Source organism: Chelonia mydas, chromosome 7 (assembly GCF_015237465.2).
Source record: "Chelonia mydas isolate rCheMyd1 chromosome 7, rCheMyd1.pri.v2, whole genome shotgun sequence".
In the NCBI taxonomy this organism is placed as follows: domain Eukaryota; kingdom Metazoa; phylum Chordata; order Testudines; family Cheloniidae; genus Chelonia; species Chelonia mydas.
This window is the reverse complement of record NC_057853.1, coordinates 79,944,154-79,959,360: the sequence shown is the minus strand read 5'-3', so window position 1 is coordinate 79,959,360 and position 15,207 is coordinate 79,944,154. Positions and strand designations below refer to the sequence as shown.

The 15,207-nt window shown below is 37.9% G+C and overlaps 1 protein-coding gene across 17 annotated transcripts in view; it reads left to right on the top strand.

Moving 5' to 3' along the window:
• Positions 1-15,207, top strand: part of RUFY2 (RUN and FYVE domain containing 2) — a 61,787-nt gene that overhangs the window by 26,139 nt on the left and 20,441 nt on the right. For 12 of the 17 annotated variants that reach the window (XR_005226051.2, XM_037903508.2, XM_043551246.1 and 9 more), the window contains 7 exons: positions 1,065-1,126; positions 1,592-1,657; positions 5,210-5,279; positions 6,618-6,719; positions 7,604-7,720; positions 9,137-9,304; positions 10,764-10,861. Coding sequence is in view for 16 of the 17 variants with exons in the window: in XM_037903508.2 (XP_037759436.1) it covers positions 1,065-1,126; positions 1,592-1,657; positions 5,210-5,279; positions 6,618-6,719; positions 7,604-7,720; positions 9,137-9,304; positions 10,764-10,861 (683 nt within the window). In the remaining variant the exon portion in view is untranslated. Of the gene's footprint in view, positions 1-1,064; positions 1,127-1,591; positions 1,658-5,209; positions 5,280-6,617; positions 6,720-7,603; positions 7,721-9,136; positions 9,305-10,763; positions 10,862-12,051; positions 15,004-15,207 lie in introns of those variants that run through there. The other 5 variants (XM_043551242.1, XM_043551245.1, XM_037903507.2 and 2 more) reach the window with 2 other exon arrangements.

Here is a 15,207-nt window from a genome sequence, read left to right as displayed (position 1 = left end):
TGAGGGCACATGCACAGACCAGATGGACATTTCAAGGGAGAAGTCTGTGGTCCTGGGTGTGTGGAGCGCATGCTCAACCTGATGTGCGCTACATATAGGGACAACATATCTCGAAGAACTCTAGTTTTACTACGAGATGAATAACCCAGCCTTTTGAGGTGAAGGGAATAAGGGAGATGAAGCAGTAGTTAGGCAAGTGGGACAAAAGTTTGTTTTGCAAGGATGGTCAAGATCAGATCATCCATGCGTTGTGCTGTAAACAGGCGGTCAGAGAGCATGAGAGTGAAGGTAAGGGAGGTCAGTAGTCAGGATTGGATAGTATCCAATGGGACAGGTTTGAAGAGTTATCGACAGAAAGCTAGGCTTTTGTGACAGTGTTGGAGTAGGAAAAGTTGTGCAAAGAGGTGGGGAAAGAGTGGAAGGGAAGCCATAGATTTTGTATGTTTTCTTTTTGAAAAACTTGGCAGAATCTTGTGCTGATTGGGAGCAGGATATGATGGGGTCTTAAAGGAAGGTAAAGGTTGTGTATAAGCGGGTTGGAATTGTGGTTGTGGGAATCAATGAGGATGGAAAGTCATGCAGTTTGGCAAGAAATACTGTGGAATTGAATAAAGGGAGAACAAAAGTGTAGTGGAAGAAGTGTTAAAAATCTGTTTACTTAGAATGAGTAGGAATGCCATGTATTTAACAGAGTTCCAATAAAGAGATAAAAATAATTTTTTTCCTACTACTCCTTGGATAAACCCACTCAAATATAATAAGCTTGTTTCTCCAAGAACCAAAAAGGATTTATTGCATGTTTTCATTATGCTCCTAAGCTTATATGATCCTAAACTGATTGTATCTGTTAAAACAGAAAATTTAAGACTTTTTTGTTTTTCAAATAATTTCTTAAAATAAAGATCAACTGCAAAAAATGTTAACATTCATATTTGCATACTCCAAGAAAGTGTGTCAAGGCTGGATCACTCTTAGAGAAGTTGGACTAACCGAGGTTTTGGTAGTTAAATACGTATAAAGGCATGAATAACGACACATTTTTATTCCAACATTATTCATTCCAGGTTGGTGTGATTGATTTCTCTATGTATTTAAAGAATGAAGATGATATTGGGAGTAAAGAAAGGTATGTTCTGTCAAAACACCTTGGATTTTGCATATGAAGTTAAATTATTTGTTGAACATCTTTCATATTTAGTATATTTATTGTATTTGTTTAGATTTCTAAAATGCACTAAGCAATTTTCTGCAATTTTGTGCATAATAGTTTTGTGTCTAATCCACTGGACCATTTCCTTCAACCAATTAGTTGATTTTAAAATGGGCTATTTTCTTTAAGTTTACACTTGCTCACAAATTTTAAATATAAATTTACATTTATTTGCAATAATGCAGTATCAGTTTTTGTCACATGGTACTTATTACTACATGATATGATTGTAGAGATTTTCTTTTTGTAATAAAATTAAGCCACTTCCATGTATTTTCATAGAATTTTTAATATGTATATTTTCATATGCTTATAGAAGATCTGTGTTTTTGAATGCATAGACAAATTGTTTGCTAAAAATTAATTGCCTTCTCTCTTTAGAAATGTCCAGATTGCTGCAATTTTGGATCAAAAGAATTATGTAGAGGAACTGAACAGACAACTAAAGTAAGTATTTCTTGGGGTATGTGTGTCAGTCCAGACTTCCTCCAGGTTAAAACACATCTTTCTCCCTCTGCTCCTATATCATAACCTTGGCAGGAGAAAAGTTCAGGGGAAAAGATTAAAAATCCTTTCTACTTAGTCTGAGGATGGAGAGGAATTGCCAGACATATATTCTCTCCTGGGGAGACTGTAGGAGAGGAGTCAAATGTCAGTTTGTTGACTGTGCCTCTCCAGAAGATCTTTGGCCTTACAGCATACGATGTGTGACCACATCAACATTCCACCCTAGCAACATGAGCAAATTATGATTCCTCAAGGACTCCATTAACCAGTGGTTCTCTAATTTTTTTTTCGCGGACCACTTGAAAATTGCTGAGGGTCTCGGCGGACCACTTAATGATCTTTCCAAATGTTGTTTGTACCGTTAGCTAACTATTGTAAAGCACTTTGGATAAAAGCGTTATATAAAAAAACCTTAATAAGAATTTTTTTTGTTCTACAAATAAAAGCACACCACTCATATTTTAATATCAATAGTCTTACCTTTCTAATTCGATGGATGTGCGCTCTCTCCCTCGCTGTGGCAGCCCCCGAGCTGGGGCTGGGAAGGAGGGGGGGGTCTCTCCAGGCACTGCCCATGCCCACACCTTAGAGGGAACTATCCATGGACCACCTGAATGGAGCTCGCAGACCACAGTTCGAGAACCTCTGCCATAAGCTATTTCTCACGCTAAACTCCATGGCACTTTGGTTGTGGCTGTAATGTTGAGGATCAAGTCTGAATAGAAGAAGAGCAACAAAAATGATTAAAGGTCTAGAAAACATGACCTATGAGGGAAGATTGAAAAAACTGGGTTTGTTTAGTCTGGAAAAGAGAAGACTGAGAGGGGACATGATAACAGTTTTCAAGTATGTAAAAGGTTGTTACAAGGAGGAGGAAGAAAAATTGTTGTTAAAGTCTGAGGATAGGACAAGAAGCAATGGGCTTAAATTGCTGCTAGGGAGGTTTAGGTTGGACGTTAGAAAAAACGTCTTAACTGTCAGGGTGGTTAAGCACTGGAATAAATTGCCTAGGGAGGTTCTGGAATCTCCATCATTGGAGATTTTTTAAGAGGAGGTTAGACAAACACCTGTCAGGAATGGTCTAGGTAATACTTAGTCCTGCCATGAGTCCAGGGGACTGAACTAGATGACCTCTCGAGGTCCCTTCCATTCCTATGATTCTGTGAATGATTTGATGGACCCTGACCATAACTGTGTACACTGGAGATCTAGAAAGAGAGTTTTCTGGAAAGAAGAGTTTCCCAACAAGTAGCCAGTGTAAGTGGTACTTAGTACCAAGGTGATAGCTTTTTCTAATGCACATAAAATTGGTATTTGGACAGAACCTGATTTGAAGGCCTGTGTGAATATGCTGCCTCTTTTTAGGAAAAGTAGATGGAATTTAAGTAGTGAATGAAGCATGTGGTAAAACAGAGAGAGCAGCTTTCTCAGGAACTGATTCCCACATGATTGACGAGTTCAGGTTTCCAGTATTAGGTACAGCAGAGGCTAAAGTATGGAATATGATGGAGGTAATATTTTTTTGATAAGTGGAAAAAAAGGAATTAAGGATCATTTCTGCTGGTAGCAGCTTTAGCATTTTACCATACAAAATCAAAGGAGGGTAAAAGAATTTCAGATTATATTTTATTTTCATCAACATTTGATGTGAAATATCCATATCACATATAATGTACTATCAATAACTACTTTTATTAAATCTTTACTTTTAAGAGCAGAACCTACTGGGACTTGAGACGAGCCTCTGTTCTGATTTTGGGAAATACCATTCTTCCACTGCTGAAATCCCCCAGCAGAGTGTTGCTATGTAAAGCTTAGGAGTTTCATTGTCCAGCTATGCCGGAACGACAGGAGACACAGGATTTGGGTTTAATTAGGCTGTAACTTTATTCTTAAAATATCTGGGACTACCCAGCAGATACAATTATACAGTGCAGGTAATTCCATGATCATTTCCTTATACTCGGGGGCTATCGCCATCCCTCCCTCTTTGCCATCCCACTGCTGGGACCCTGCCACTGCCCCCTCTAGATGAGTGTTAAGGGAGCTGTAAAGAAGGGGGGATTTGACTCTCTACCATGCGAGTTGTAGGAGCCCCATTCCCCCCCTTTCCCACTCACCTTTAAAGCATGCCTCCTTTAAATTCTTTACCCATCCATTTTTTATCAGATCCATATCCATTCCCGACATCTACCACAAGGTTCCATAACGAGTTACAACTTTAAGGCCTAACACCCCTTTATTACCCCAGTAGATCCCCAGCTTGCTGTGGAAAAGGTGAAAAACCCACCTCGCCTAGACCAATCTGGCAATAAAGGGAAAATTCCTTCTCAGCCATCTGTTTACCTCCCCAACAAGATGCCCCAATTAATATTGGGGCCCCATTCTACTAAACATTGTAGAGACACCGATGAATTCTCTAATAGGAAGTATGAGACAACAAATGGGATGTAACAAATGAAAGTGGAGGAGGGGAAGTGAGTAGAATTGCTGCAATAAGACCAAGTGGATAGATAGGTTGCCCATGTTTATAACTTGATGATGTCAAGACATTTAAAAAAAATTATACATACATGCACATGCCCCTTTCTGTACTGAACACCCCACAAACTAGCTGTTCCCACGCACATATAAATAACAATCAATCCCATTAATCCCCTCCATCTAGCCATTGATTATCAGTTGGGAGCCTTCTATAGGCATCATAGTAAAAGTAGGTTTGGAGGAAAGAGCACGTGTCTTTACAGACTAGGTTTGGGATTGTTCAATGCATAAAAGTCAGCCTGGAAGATGCTTGTGCGAGAAATTGGCAGTCAGACAGTGAAGGAGGCTTGGTGGGAGGGAGAAGCTATGTAAGAGATGAGCAGATAAGTAGGAAGGGACACAGCTGTGAAGGGCCTTAAAGATAAGAACGAAAAAGCTTGAAAATAATGTGGTGGGAAAAGGAGGGTTAGAGGAGGGATTTCAAAGGGGAAATGAAATGAATAGAATGATGGAGAAGGAAAATGATTTTAGTAGCTGTGTTTTGAACGGACCTTAAGGGTGAATGGAGTCCAGGGAAGAGCAGTATGCAGTAGTTAAGATGGGGAAGTGCTGAGAATCTGGACAGGAGTTTTAATTGTATGGAAAAAAAAGCAAAAACAGAGCTTTGGAAAACTTATTGAGGACAAAGCAACAAAATTTGGACGCTGTGTGGTTGCCAAGGATGAGGGAGCAGGAGTCAAAGATGACACCCAAATCATGGGCTTGGGTGGCTGGGATAATGACAGTGTTGTCAACAGTGACCGAAGTTGCAGGGAGGAGTGTGTGTCACATAAGTATTCATTAAAGGAAGATAATCTGTAACATTTTTAGAAATAATTTCCAACTGCAATGATCAGTGCAGTTCTATTGGCTATTGCCAATAAACTTAGTGCTTGGCATAAAACTTTTTGTGTTTGTTTGTATGAGTTTTGGTGTAACACTGAATATTGATTTCTTTATTACTTTCAGTAGCACAGTCAGCAGCCTTCATGCAAGAGTTGATTCATTAGAGAAGTCAAACACTAAACTAATTGAAGAGGTATTGTTTCTTAGTAATGTGTAATACTATTTTTTAACCAGTGGTGAACATGTTTCCTTTTTTCCTCCCTCTACAAGTACAGTCTAATTAACTGTATTGAAACACTGCCTAATATATTCAGCTACATTTGACTCAGTCTGAAGAAATAACACAAAGGTTGCTGGGACCTGTGTTCAGCTTTATCCCAGTTGACTATTGGATTAGCAAAATGCTGTAAAACATTGCAATTTCACAGCAGGGTTTAAGAGTGTACAGAAGAACCCTATCTTAAATGTGCTGGGAGTTGCTGTCAGTTCCATTTTGTGGAGACCACAGAGTAAAGGCATTCCTTCAGACTGCCAATCCACAGGCGAAATAGATCTAGTTGAGCGGACAATGTATAATTGTCTCAGTTCAAGCCAAAGGACTCTTTTTCTAAAAGCTCATTCACAATATGCAGGTATAAGTTTGTCTGCCTCTCTGTGCCAGGTTGTTTGGGTTGTTGGGTTTTTTTTAAAACATCCTGTACTTTCCAATGTCTTAATACTTGAAGTAGATAACAACATATTTGGGATTAGGAGGGGAAGAAAGTTTTTCCCCTTATTTTTTACCTGCCCTGAAAGAGAAATGGGAGGAAAAATGATATTTCTACATTTAGCAGTTGAGGGGGCTGTTAGTTTATTCTGGATGTGAACAAATCCAGACAATGAACAGCATGTATACTGCCCCTCACCCCTGCCCCATGTTTCGCAAAATCCCTTACAAATCCTCTTCTCTCACCATAGTCTACCCCTTCTGACAAGCCTTCTGCCTAACTCCCAGGATTAAGTTAAGGGGCCCATAAATATTCTGCTGAGGCCTTTCTTTATTCTGTCACACTGTAGGACTTTCCTAGTCCTCAGTGTCCCAGAGTAATCCTTCCTTACCCAGGAAATTTGCTTCTGTAAGATGCTACATAGTGCTGCATACAGTATACCTGGAGTTTCATGTTGAGAAACTGCTTTAAAACAGAAGAAAATATATCCATTTAAATTGAAGTGTATATATAAGAACTTTAACAAGGGGAAAAAAGGGAGTATGTATCCTGTAGCTAGAATAGAGTATCACTGAAAAGCTATTCTTCTGTACAAGAGATGTAGAATAAAAAAGATGGTCCTAATTTAGATTTATTCTCACCTCAGTATGTAACTCCTACTATAAATGGTAGTTGTGCATGCGCACAAAATAGATATCTTATTCAGCACACTATGAGACTAAAGTAAGCAGTAATGTTAGCTATGTATACATTAGAATAATTTTGTTTTGTTTTTTAGTGTTCGCAAAAATAGTCATACACTTTCTCTCTTTTTTCCCTTTTAGTTAGCAATAGCAAAAAACAATATAATTAAACTTCAGGAAGAAAATCATCAGTTAAGAAGTGAAAACACACTGATTTTAATGAAAACACAGCATCACCTAGAGGTATGTGAATTCAATATAATTAAACGTTACCTGGCTTCTTGTCATTTGAATGTTTTATGTTGGGAACTATATCTCAGCAAATAGTTGGACTGCCATAAAACAATTTTATGTGAGGAATAGGCCTATGTGATTTGTTACATTTATGACTTATGATAAAGCTTATCTAAATATTATAGGAATCAATCTAGATTATTATTCTAAACAAATTTTGAGTTTTTTTTCTTACATTTTGCATTCATCTTTGAGATTATACAACTTTCTGATTGCAGTGGTTAATGTAATATTTTACTGTAAACCTTGTCAGAAAATAATTTGTGTGTTGGACTGGGATATTGTACATCCTATACTACTCTGAACAGTCATGAATAATTTTAGATTCAGTTATTGAAAAATATTTCTGGATAACCTGGAGAACCCAATATCAGTGATATTTAAATAACTGGGTGAATTAAATGCCTGTGGAGTTACTCAGCGACCCGGTGAAATACTGTACCAAAAATTACTCTTCCAGGCCTCAATTCAGCAACATATTTAAGCACATGCCTAATTTTCAGCATGTGAGTTGTCTCCTTCCGGTTAATGGGATTACTCACATGCTTAAAGATTAGGCATGTGCATAAGTAACTTGCTGAATCACAAGTCTGCAAGAAGTTCATTTCATTTTGCAAGGTTTACATTTTTAAGCTAAAATGTAAATTCTCAATTTAAAAGTGATTAATCCATAATGTAGACAATCTTGGATCTTACTGGTTTAGTAGGTGTATTGTGCTTACGTAGTCCACTGTGAATTTAAGCAACATTTCTCTCCACAAATTTGTTACATTTAATTACAACAATTGTTATATTTGTAATGAAAACCAGATACATCTGTAATTTCTGCATAGGTAACCAAAGTGGATGTTGAGGCAGAGCTTCAAACATACAGACACTCCAGACAGGGTCTGGATGAAATGTACAATGAAGCACGCAGACAACTTCGAGAAGAATCACAATTACGACAAGTGAGTGTATTTAAAATGTGCTATGTAAACCTTGACAAGATTAACATTTACTGTCTCTTTAATACATTACTTTGACTATTTCTAGCTTTACATTTTTTTCCAGGGGATGTGTGCTGCTAGTAATCTACCACACTGTTTCTCTAACCTCATGAAAATGTTGTTTCAAGTTTTTGAAAACTTGGAGCCATTATATTAGTATTTCTTTAACAGTAGTGTCTCTAAGCATAGTTAGGAAGAATACTGATTTTTGTATGAATAATGTGTTGGATTTTAGCAGCTATGTTAATTTCAAATATTTAGCTACATCAGTATTTTGAATAGGTTTCCTAAATACATGCATTAAATGTTTTTTCCAAAAGTAGAAATACTTATTTTTTTGACTTTTTAATATTGTAAATAGAAAATTGACTCTCTTATTCTTAAAATATTATTTCACTTATAAGAAATTAGGCTAATGATATTTCATAAAATGAGGTGGCTTTTATTAAGGTACAAACAAATGAACACAAGTCACCAAATGCATGACTGAGTGCAGTGTTTACATAATATTTACAATATCTGTTTTGCCAAGTTTCACAGAAGGTAGAGATTTGTGAAGGTGAAAGATCCAGCACTGCAGGACCTGCAGTGCCATATCTCAATTTTGCATCAGAAATACTAGATAAAACGTTGCATAGCTATTTACAAAATCGGTGTTGACAGAGTATAGGGTTGCCAACCCGCCCGGATTTGCCAGGAGTCTCCAGGAATCAGCCTCAATCTACCGGTTGCTACTGAAAACAATCCGGGAGATTTTAATAGGCCAAAAGTCTGGTTGGCGGGCGTGGCACAGCAGGGCTAAGGCAGGCTCCTTACCGGCCCTGGCTTGGCGCAGCTCCTGGAAGTGGCGGCATGTCCCTGCGACCCCTAGGCGCAGGCAAGGACGGCTGGGGGATCTCTGGGTGCTGCTTCCTCTCTGAGTGCCGACTCCGCAGCTCCCATTGGTCATGAATGGCAGCCAATGGGAGCTGTGGGGGCGGTGTCTGAAGGGAGGGGCAGAGCTGCCTGGCTGCCCCTGCCTGCGCCTAGAGGCCGCAGGGACATGCCGCCGCTTCCGGGAGATGCCGGAGGTAAGTGCTGTCCAGCCGGAGTCCACACCCCCTCCTGCACCCCAACCCCTCCCCTGAGCCGCCTCCCACACTCTGAACCCATCGGCCCCAGCCCAGAACCCGCATCCCCTCCCATACCCGAACCCCCTACCCCAGCCTGATGAAAGTGAGTGAGGGTGGGAGAGATGGAAGGAGGACGGAGTGAGCGGGGGGTGGGACCTTGGAGAAGGGGCGGGGCCACAGGGCAGGAGGCGGGACAAGGGTGTTTGGGTTTGTGCAATTACTTGGCAACCCTAACAGAGTATAATTGTTTTTGTGCAAATTGTAGGACATAGAGAATGAGCTAATGGTCCAAGTCAGTATGAAACATGAGATAGAACTTGCAATGAAGTTGTTGGAGAAAGACATTCATGAGAAACAAGACACCCTCATAGGCCTTCGACAACAGCTAGATGAAGTTAAAGCAATTAACATAGAAATGTACCAAAAGCTGCAGGTAAAAGAGATCATTCTTAAATTGTTGAAACCTCTTTGAAGTATAAATGTAAGATGTGTGTGACTTTTGAAATAGTGCATGCTGCTCATGGCATTTGAAATAGTATAGCAATAGAAGAGTATTTGCTTCAGAAAGCTGATAGTCTTTCATCCATATGTTAAACTCTTGTTTTCTTAGTTTTGCTCATTTTCGCTGCTTTTTTAGCTCAGCTTTCTGCTTCTACTCTCTTCCTCTTTCAGAATAAATAGATCCAACTGTATAAGTTAACTGCATTCACATAACACAGGTTTTATGGAAGTCATTTTAAAGCATCGTTGCGATGTATAGAGGACTGAAGCACAGGTGATCATCATGGTACTGTACATAGGGAGAATGATATACCTGAAGTTTTGTGCTCCATTTGGGGGACCATATTGGAAAGAACAGTGAAGGAATTATAAAAAGTAAAGGAGGATAGTGAAGCGGTTAAATGGGCTTTGAGAGTTATAACTGTGAAGATCAACTAGGATAAACTGCAGCTAAGAAATGATCAAACACCAAGGAAATTCAAGAGAAAGTACTTTGTGATAATTTTAGCATGTGTGGAAGAAGTTGTCAAAGGCAGGAATAGAAGTTAGTCATGGCCACTTGAAAAAGTGCACAGAGAAATGACATTATACGATGCAAAGAGTAGATTTGTGGACCAAGATGCTGCTGTCCACGTCTAAATGTTTTGTGTAAAAAGCAGAACAGGAATAAAGATCTGTCTTTAGTAAAATAAACTGAGACAGTATAGGCTCTTCAGTATTATTGTTGGTGTTTATGCAGAATGTCTGTCAGATCTGTAGTTTTTCTGTTTTAATCTGTGTTTTGAAACTTTTGTGTGGTGATATTAACTGGATTTAATGACAATACTGTACCTATATTTAGACCTGGAAGCATGGATGTTCACAGTTGTCAGAGGCTGGTTAAATTAAGGTTAGAATATTAAAGTACTCAACTATATCAGTAAGTAATTGTAGCTGTTGTTCTGGTACAGACCTAAGGCCTTATCGGTGCCTACCACCTTGCAGGATTGGGCCCAAGAAGACCGCAGCATGAACTAAAACTAATGCTTATAGGTGTTGTTGCTATGGATATAATGAGCTATTTAAAAAAAAATTATCACTGAATTTTAGTAGACACACATAAAAAGATATTTAAAAGAAATAAACTGAAAAATATATATTATTAAATAGAGTGTACACTTGTAAAATGCCAATAAAATGAAAATTGAAATTCTATAGATTAGATTGAAATTCTATACTTAGATATTTTTCTTGAATATTGCTTTATTTTTTTTTAGATGGGAATGTTTAAAAAACATAAGCAAACAAATTCCAAAGCCATATTACAAATATTTTCCTTAAGAGAATGAACAAAAGCATCAAAAATACAGTTTAATATAAAACCTGCTTCAGTATTAATCTGTTTAATATAGGTTTCTGACGATGCCATGAAAGAAAAGAATGAAATAGTTAGTCGACTAGAGGATAAGACCAATCAAATTACTGCAACTATGAAACAATTGGAACAAAGGTACAGCATCCATCTCTATTTTACTTACTTTTCCACATTCATTCCTCCTCCCTTACTGCATTCCCACATAGCTACCACTGAAACTTAACACTCAGTAGGAAGTTTTAAAGAAGCATCATCTGCAACTGGTGTTTTACCATTGATCTTCAAACAAGTAGATTTATTTTTTGATGTTGTGAAGGCCAAGACTTTAACAGGGTTCAAAAAAGAACTAGATAAGTTCATGAAGGATAGGTCCATCAATGGCTATTAGCCAGGATGGACAGGAATGGTGTCCCTAGCCTCTGTTTGCCAAAAGCTGGGAATGGGTGACGGGATGGTTCACTTGATGATTCCCTGTTCTGTTCATTCCCTTTGGGGCAGCTGGCATTGGCCACTTTTGGAAGACAGGATACTGGACTAAATGGACCTTTGGTCAAACCCAGTATGGCCGCTCTTATGTACTGTAAGAGTAGAAAAATACAGCCATAAACCAAGCCTTTTTATCTTAATTCACTTTCACCATTCAGTGGAGCTGACATTCTGTGCCTGCATCCAAGGTTGTTCTTTCAGCTACCGGGCTCAGTGATGGCCACTTCAGAATTCTGATTCATTATTACCTCTGTGTTATATTTTAATGCTATTCAATAAGGCTTTGACCCACCAAAGCACACGGTTAACTTTAAGCAAGACTGCTCACGTGCTTAAAGTTAAGCCTGTGCTAAGTGTTTTGGATCAGGACCCTGGCTGGCCAAGATTCCAAAGCTTACATTAATTGCTTTGGAAACTCCCTTAGTGTAAAGATGTTCACATGAGTATTACATCATGAATTAGTAAAATGAAATGATATAATATCAGTGTGTAAGTTTATATTGTGATTACTATATATTTGTTACATAATATAAAGATGTGACTTGTGTGTGTCAGTTATTTAAATGGAATAGACTATATGCATCGTTAATATTTTTAATTGTAAAATGTAACATATCCATAGCCCTGTCATGTTGGTGTTGACGTGTCTTACCATTGTTTTCTTTTAAAGCTACTTATTAAAAACATAATTATATATTAAAAGATTTAGTGACATGAATATTCTTTTATTGACATCCTTTTTCCTCTTTTTTCTTTCTTTTTTTCCTTTATCCCAATTTTTACATTTTGAACTTTACTACCTTTATCTGTCTTTGATTTTGTCCATTACATACGTGAAGTGACAAAGATCTGTTAACTCAAACTAGGACTATTGCAATGTCATTTGTGAAATGTGCCAGCAATGAAGCACAGCACCAATACAAACTTGTCAAAGATATATCATTTTGAAAGCTACTTGGCTATTGATAGAATAAAATTTGTATGAGTTGGTTTAAAAAAAATATGGTTATGATCTTAAATGGTATTGGGAAATCCTGTATTATAATTGGTCAGTAAGTACTAGTGATTTTGACACAGTGTTACAGCTTGGAACGACTTTGTTTTCCGAAATAAAATCCTCTTCACCCCTTTCTCTCCTCTCCTCTCCTCCCCTCCCAAAGAATAAAAAAATCACTGTAATATTATTGACCAATCAGAAACTAGAATTTTCTAATGCTATTTAATCATTTTACTTTTTTTAATGTTAAATACAAAGTTTATTTAAAAATGTTAGCTGCCTTTACATTTTTGATTTCTCATTGCCCTGACACTTACCTCCAGTTATAGGGTTTTCTCTCACCCCTTATTTATAGCACTTAAATAAATAAAGAACCTCCCTTTCAGTTAATAAAAAACCCACATTTTTATTGTTGTTGCACTTTCAGGACTTCTCTATACCAGAAAACATGCTGTCAAGTCTTTTAATGTGGTTGCTGATAGCATCACTTTCTTGAGTAGCGTAGACAGAAGTATTTTTCCTGAGAACTGGCTAAAACAGCTTATAAAAATGTGCCATAGGTTCTGTCTGTACTTTACAAAAAACAAAACCCAAATAACTTCTGTATTTGTAGGACTCTCTTATACACAGTTAAAATACAGTTCAGTCTGCTAGCATAGAGCAGAATGTAAGATGTTTTTACAGAGCTACTGTATCATGGATACAATCAAGATATGACTAGAACTAAAGACTATAAAGCAGGAAGGCCTTATCTACGTAGAAATCTTCGTAGCTGTAATTCCCTCAGGGGTAGCAGTGGTAGAAAGTGTAGCATAGGCAGGACTCAGACATTTACGGGTAGATCCTCAGATGGTATATAAATTGTCAACTGAGGATCTACTCTTATCTGAGTTGCTACCCTGGTGGAGCTGCACTGGATTTGAATTACCGCTATAGAATTTGCAAGCTGCTAGTGTAGATACAGATTCTGTAGATGCTAGCATGGTTCTCAGAAAAAAAAGTCCTTGTCCATATTAGTCTTGGAAACTGTGCTAATGCAGTTTCAGCTGTAGTTCAGAGAGGGTCTTAGTGGTGTTTTTAGTTTTCCTGTTTCATTTAGTCTTTCACCCTTCTCTGCCTTCTGGCATAGCAGCAAGAATTAGCCTTGCTGTGCACCAATATTCTCCCTTCTCCTATCCATCCTCTTTGGCCCTATTTGTATTACAATTACAAACACATCAAGGAACTTCATTATAACATATTGTAGTGTAGAGTAGACCCTAACAGTTTTTCCTACCTGGGCTAAATTCAGATGCTTTAAAATAACATGGTTCAAGTCCAGTGTGTTGTCATTTCTGCACTGGCAGTTTTTGGTAACTGCCCCACCTGTGCAGCTTCACCGTTGGTAGCATGAGCGTAGGTGGGGAACTAGAGCTTTTATTAACATGAAATCTAATTCTGCTGAGATGTTTAGTAATGCTGGTGCACTGTCTACATGAGCCCTCTCATTAGTTGACTGGTAGCACAGCAATGGTAGGCAGTTTCCCAAAGATGGCCAGTGTAGATGAATATTACATTATAAAACATTAGTAGCCAGGCTCCCTAACATGATTGTGGTTGTAGTGTAGACAGGGCCAGTAAGAAAGCTTTCATTTAATTTTACATTTAACAGTGATAAACTGGGAGTTGTGTGTTACTCTACATTCAGCTGACTGGGAAGTGATGATTCAAGCCAAGCCTTGAGAGAAGAACCACTGAGTTTTCTCTCAACATTTTGCAGGCTTGTGTACACTACAGATGCTACAGCAGCACAGCTATGGTGCTGCAACAGTGCCGTAGTGTAGACACTTGCTACAGCTACAGAAGGGGTTTTCCGTCACTGTAATTAATCCATCTCCGTGAGAGGTGGTGTTCTTCTTCTGTTGACCTCCTGGTGTCTAGACTGGGGCGTAGGTTGGTTTAAAATGTCTTTTGGGGGTGTGATTTTTTTTCACATCCCTCAGTGCAATGTAGCTAGGTCAACCTAAGTTTTAGGTGTAGAGCAGGTCTGAGAAGGGACAAAAGAGGCAATTGTAAAATGAGACACCTCAACTGGGATGAGGCTCTGAATGATGTTTTACTGGCTACTCTAATCTCCCTTGTATATCCCAGTAAGACAGTTGAATATGGAGTAACATACAATTTTTGATTTAGTGTTTACATTTCAATTAAATTTAAGCCACATCTTTTTTGGGCAGAAGAGAGGGTCAAACAGAGATAAATCTTGATGCATTGGTGAGGTATAAGTGAGGGGAGAGGGCTATCCAAAACAGGAATGCAAAATCCCTTGAAAATCAAAAGGAAAGAGCTTAAATGAAAGCCTGACTTCTGTTATTTATTCAGTTTTATTTGTTTTGTTTATCATATGGAGCTATTTTTAACCATGATTTTTAATACACATTATTTAAATATATTTAATAGTATTTTTTATTAGTGGTTATTCTGTAAGTGTAGTAAGACGCTCCAGGGTGTGTTCTGCTGTCTTACTACAGCTGTGTTCTTGCTATCTGATTCCAGTGTTCTGTATTCAGGCTCATGTCTGAATTGCTTCAAGTCATTCTAGCACAACACACACTGTCTGATTGATTGATTAATATAGACAAAGTAGTTACTGTACTTCTACAGTTCTTGTAAAAATTCCTCCACAATAACACATGTATGTACGCTCAAAGTTAGAGCAGTAAGTGATATAGATCAATTATAAAATCTGTATGGTTATGCTTTGATGGCATCTATTAATGGTGAACATAAAATAAAAACAAATTGGAAGACTTAATCTGCTTTTCTTTGTGTAGTGAAAACCAGAAACTAGATTTCTAGGCATTGTGTGGCTCTCTTGTTTGAGTTTGTGAGTTTCCCCCAATCTTTGTTTTTATTTAGAAATGTTTCTATTTCCCCATTTTTCTTTTATTTGTCTTCTTCACCCTTTACACCCTAGTTCTAGCCTCAGTTTTACCCAAAGTTGATTTGAATTACACCA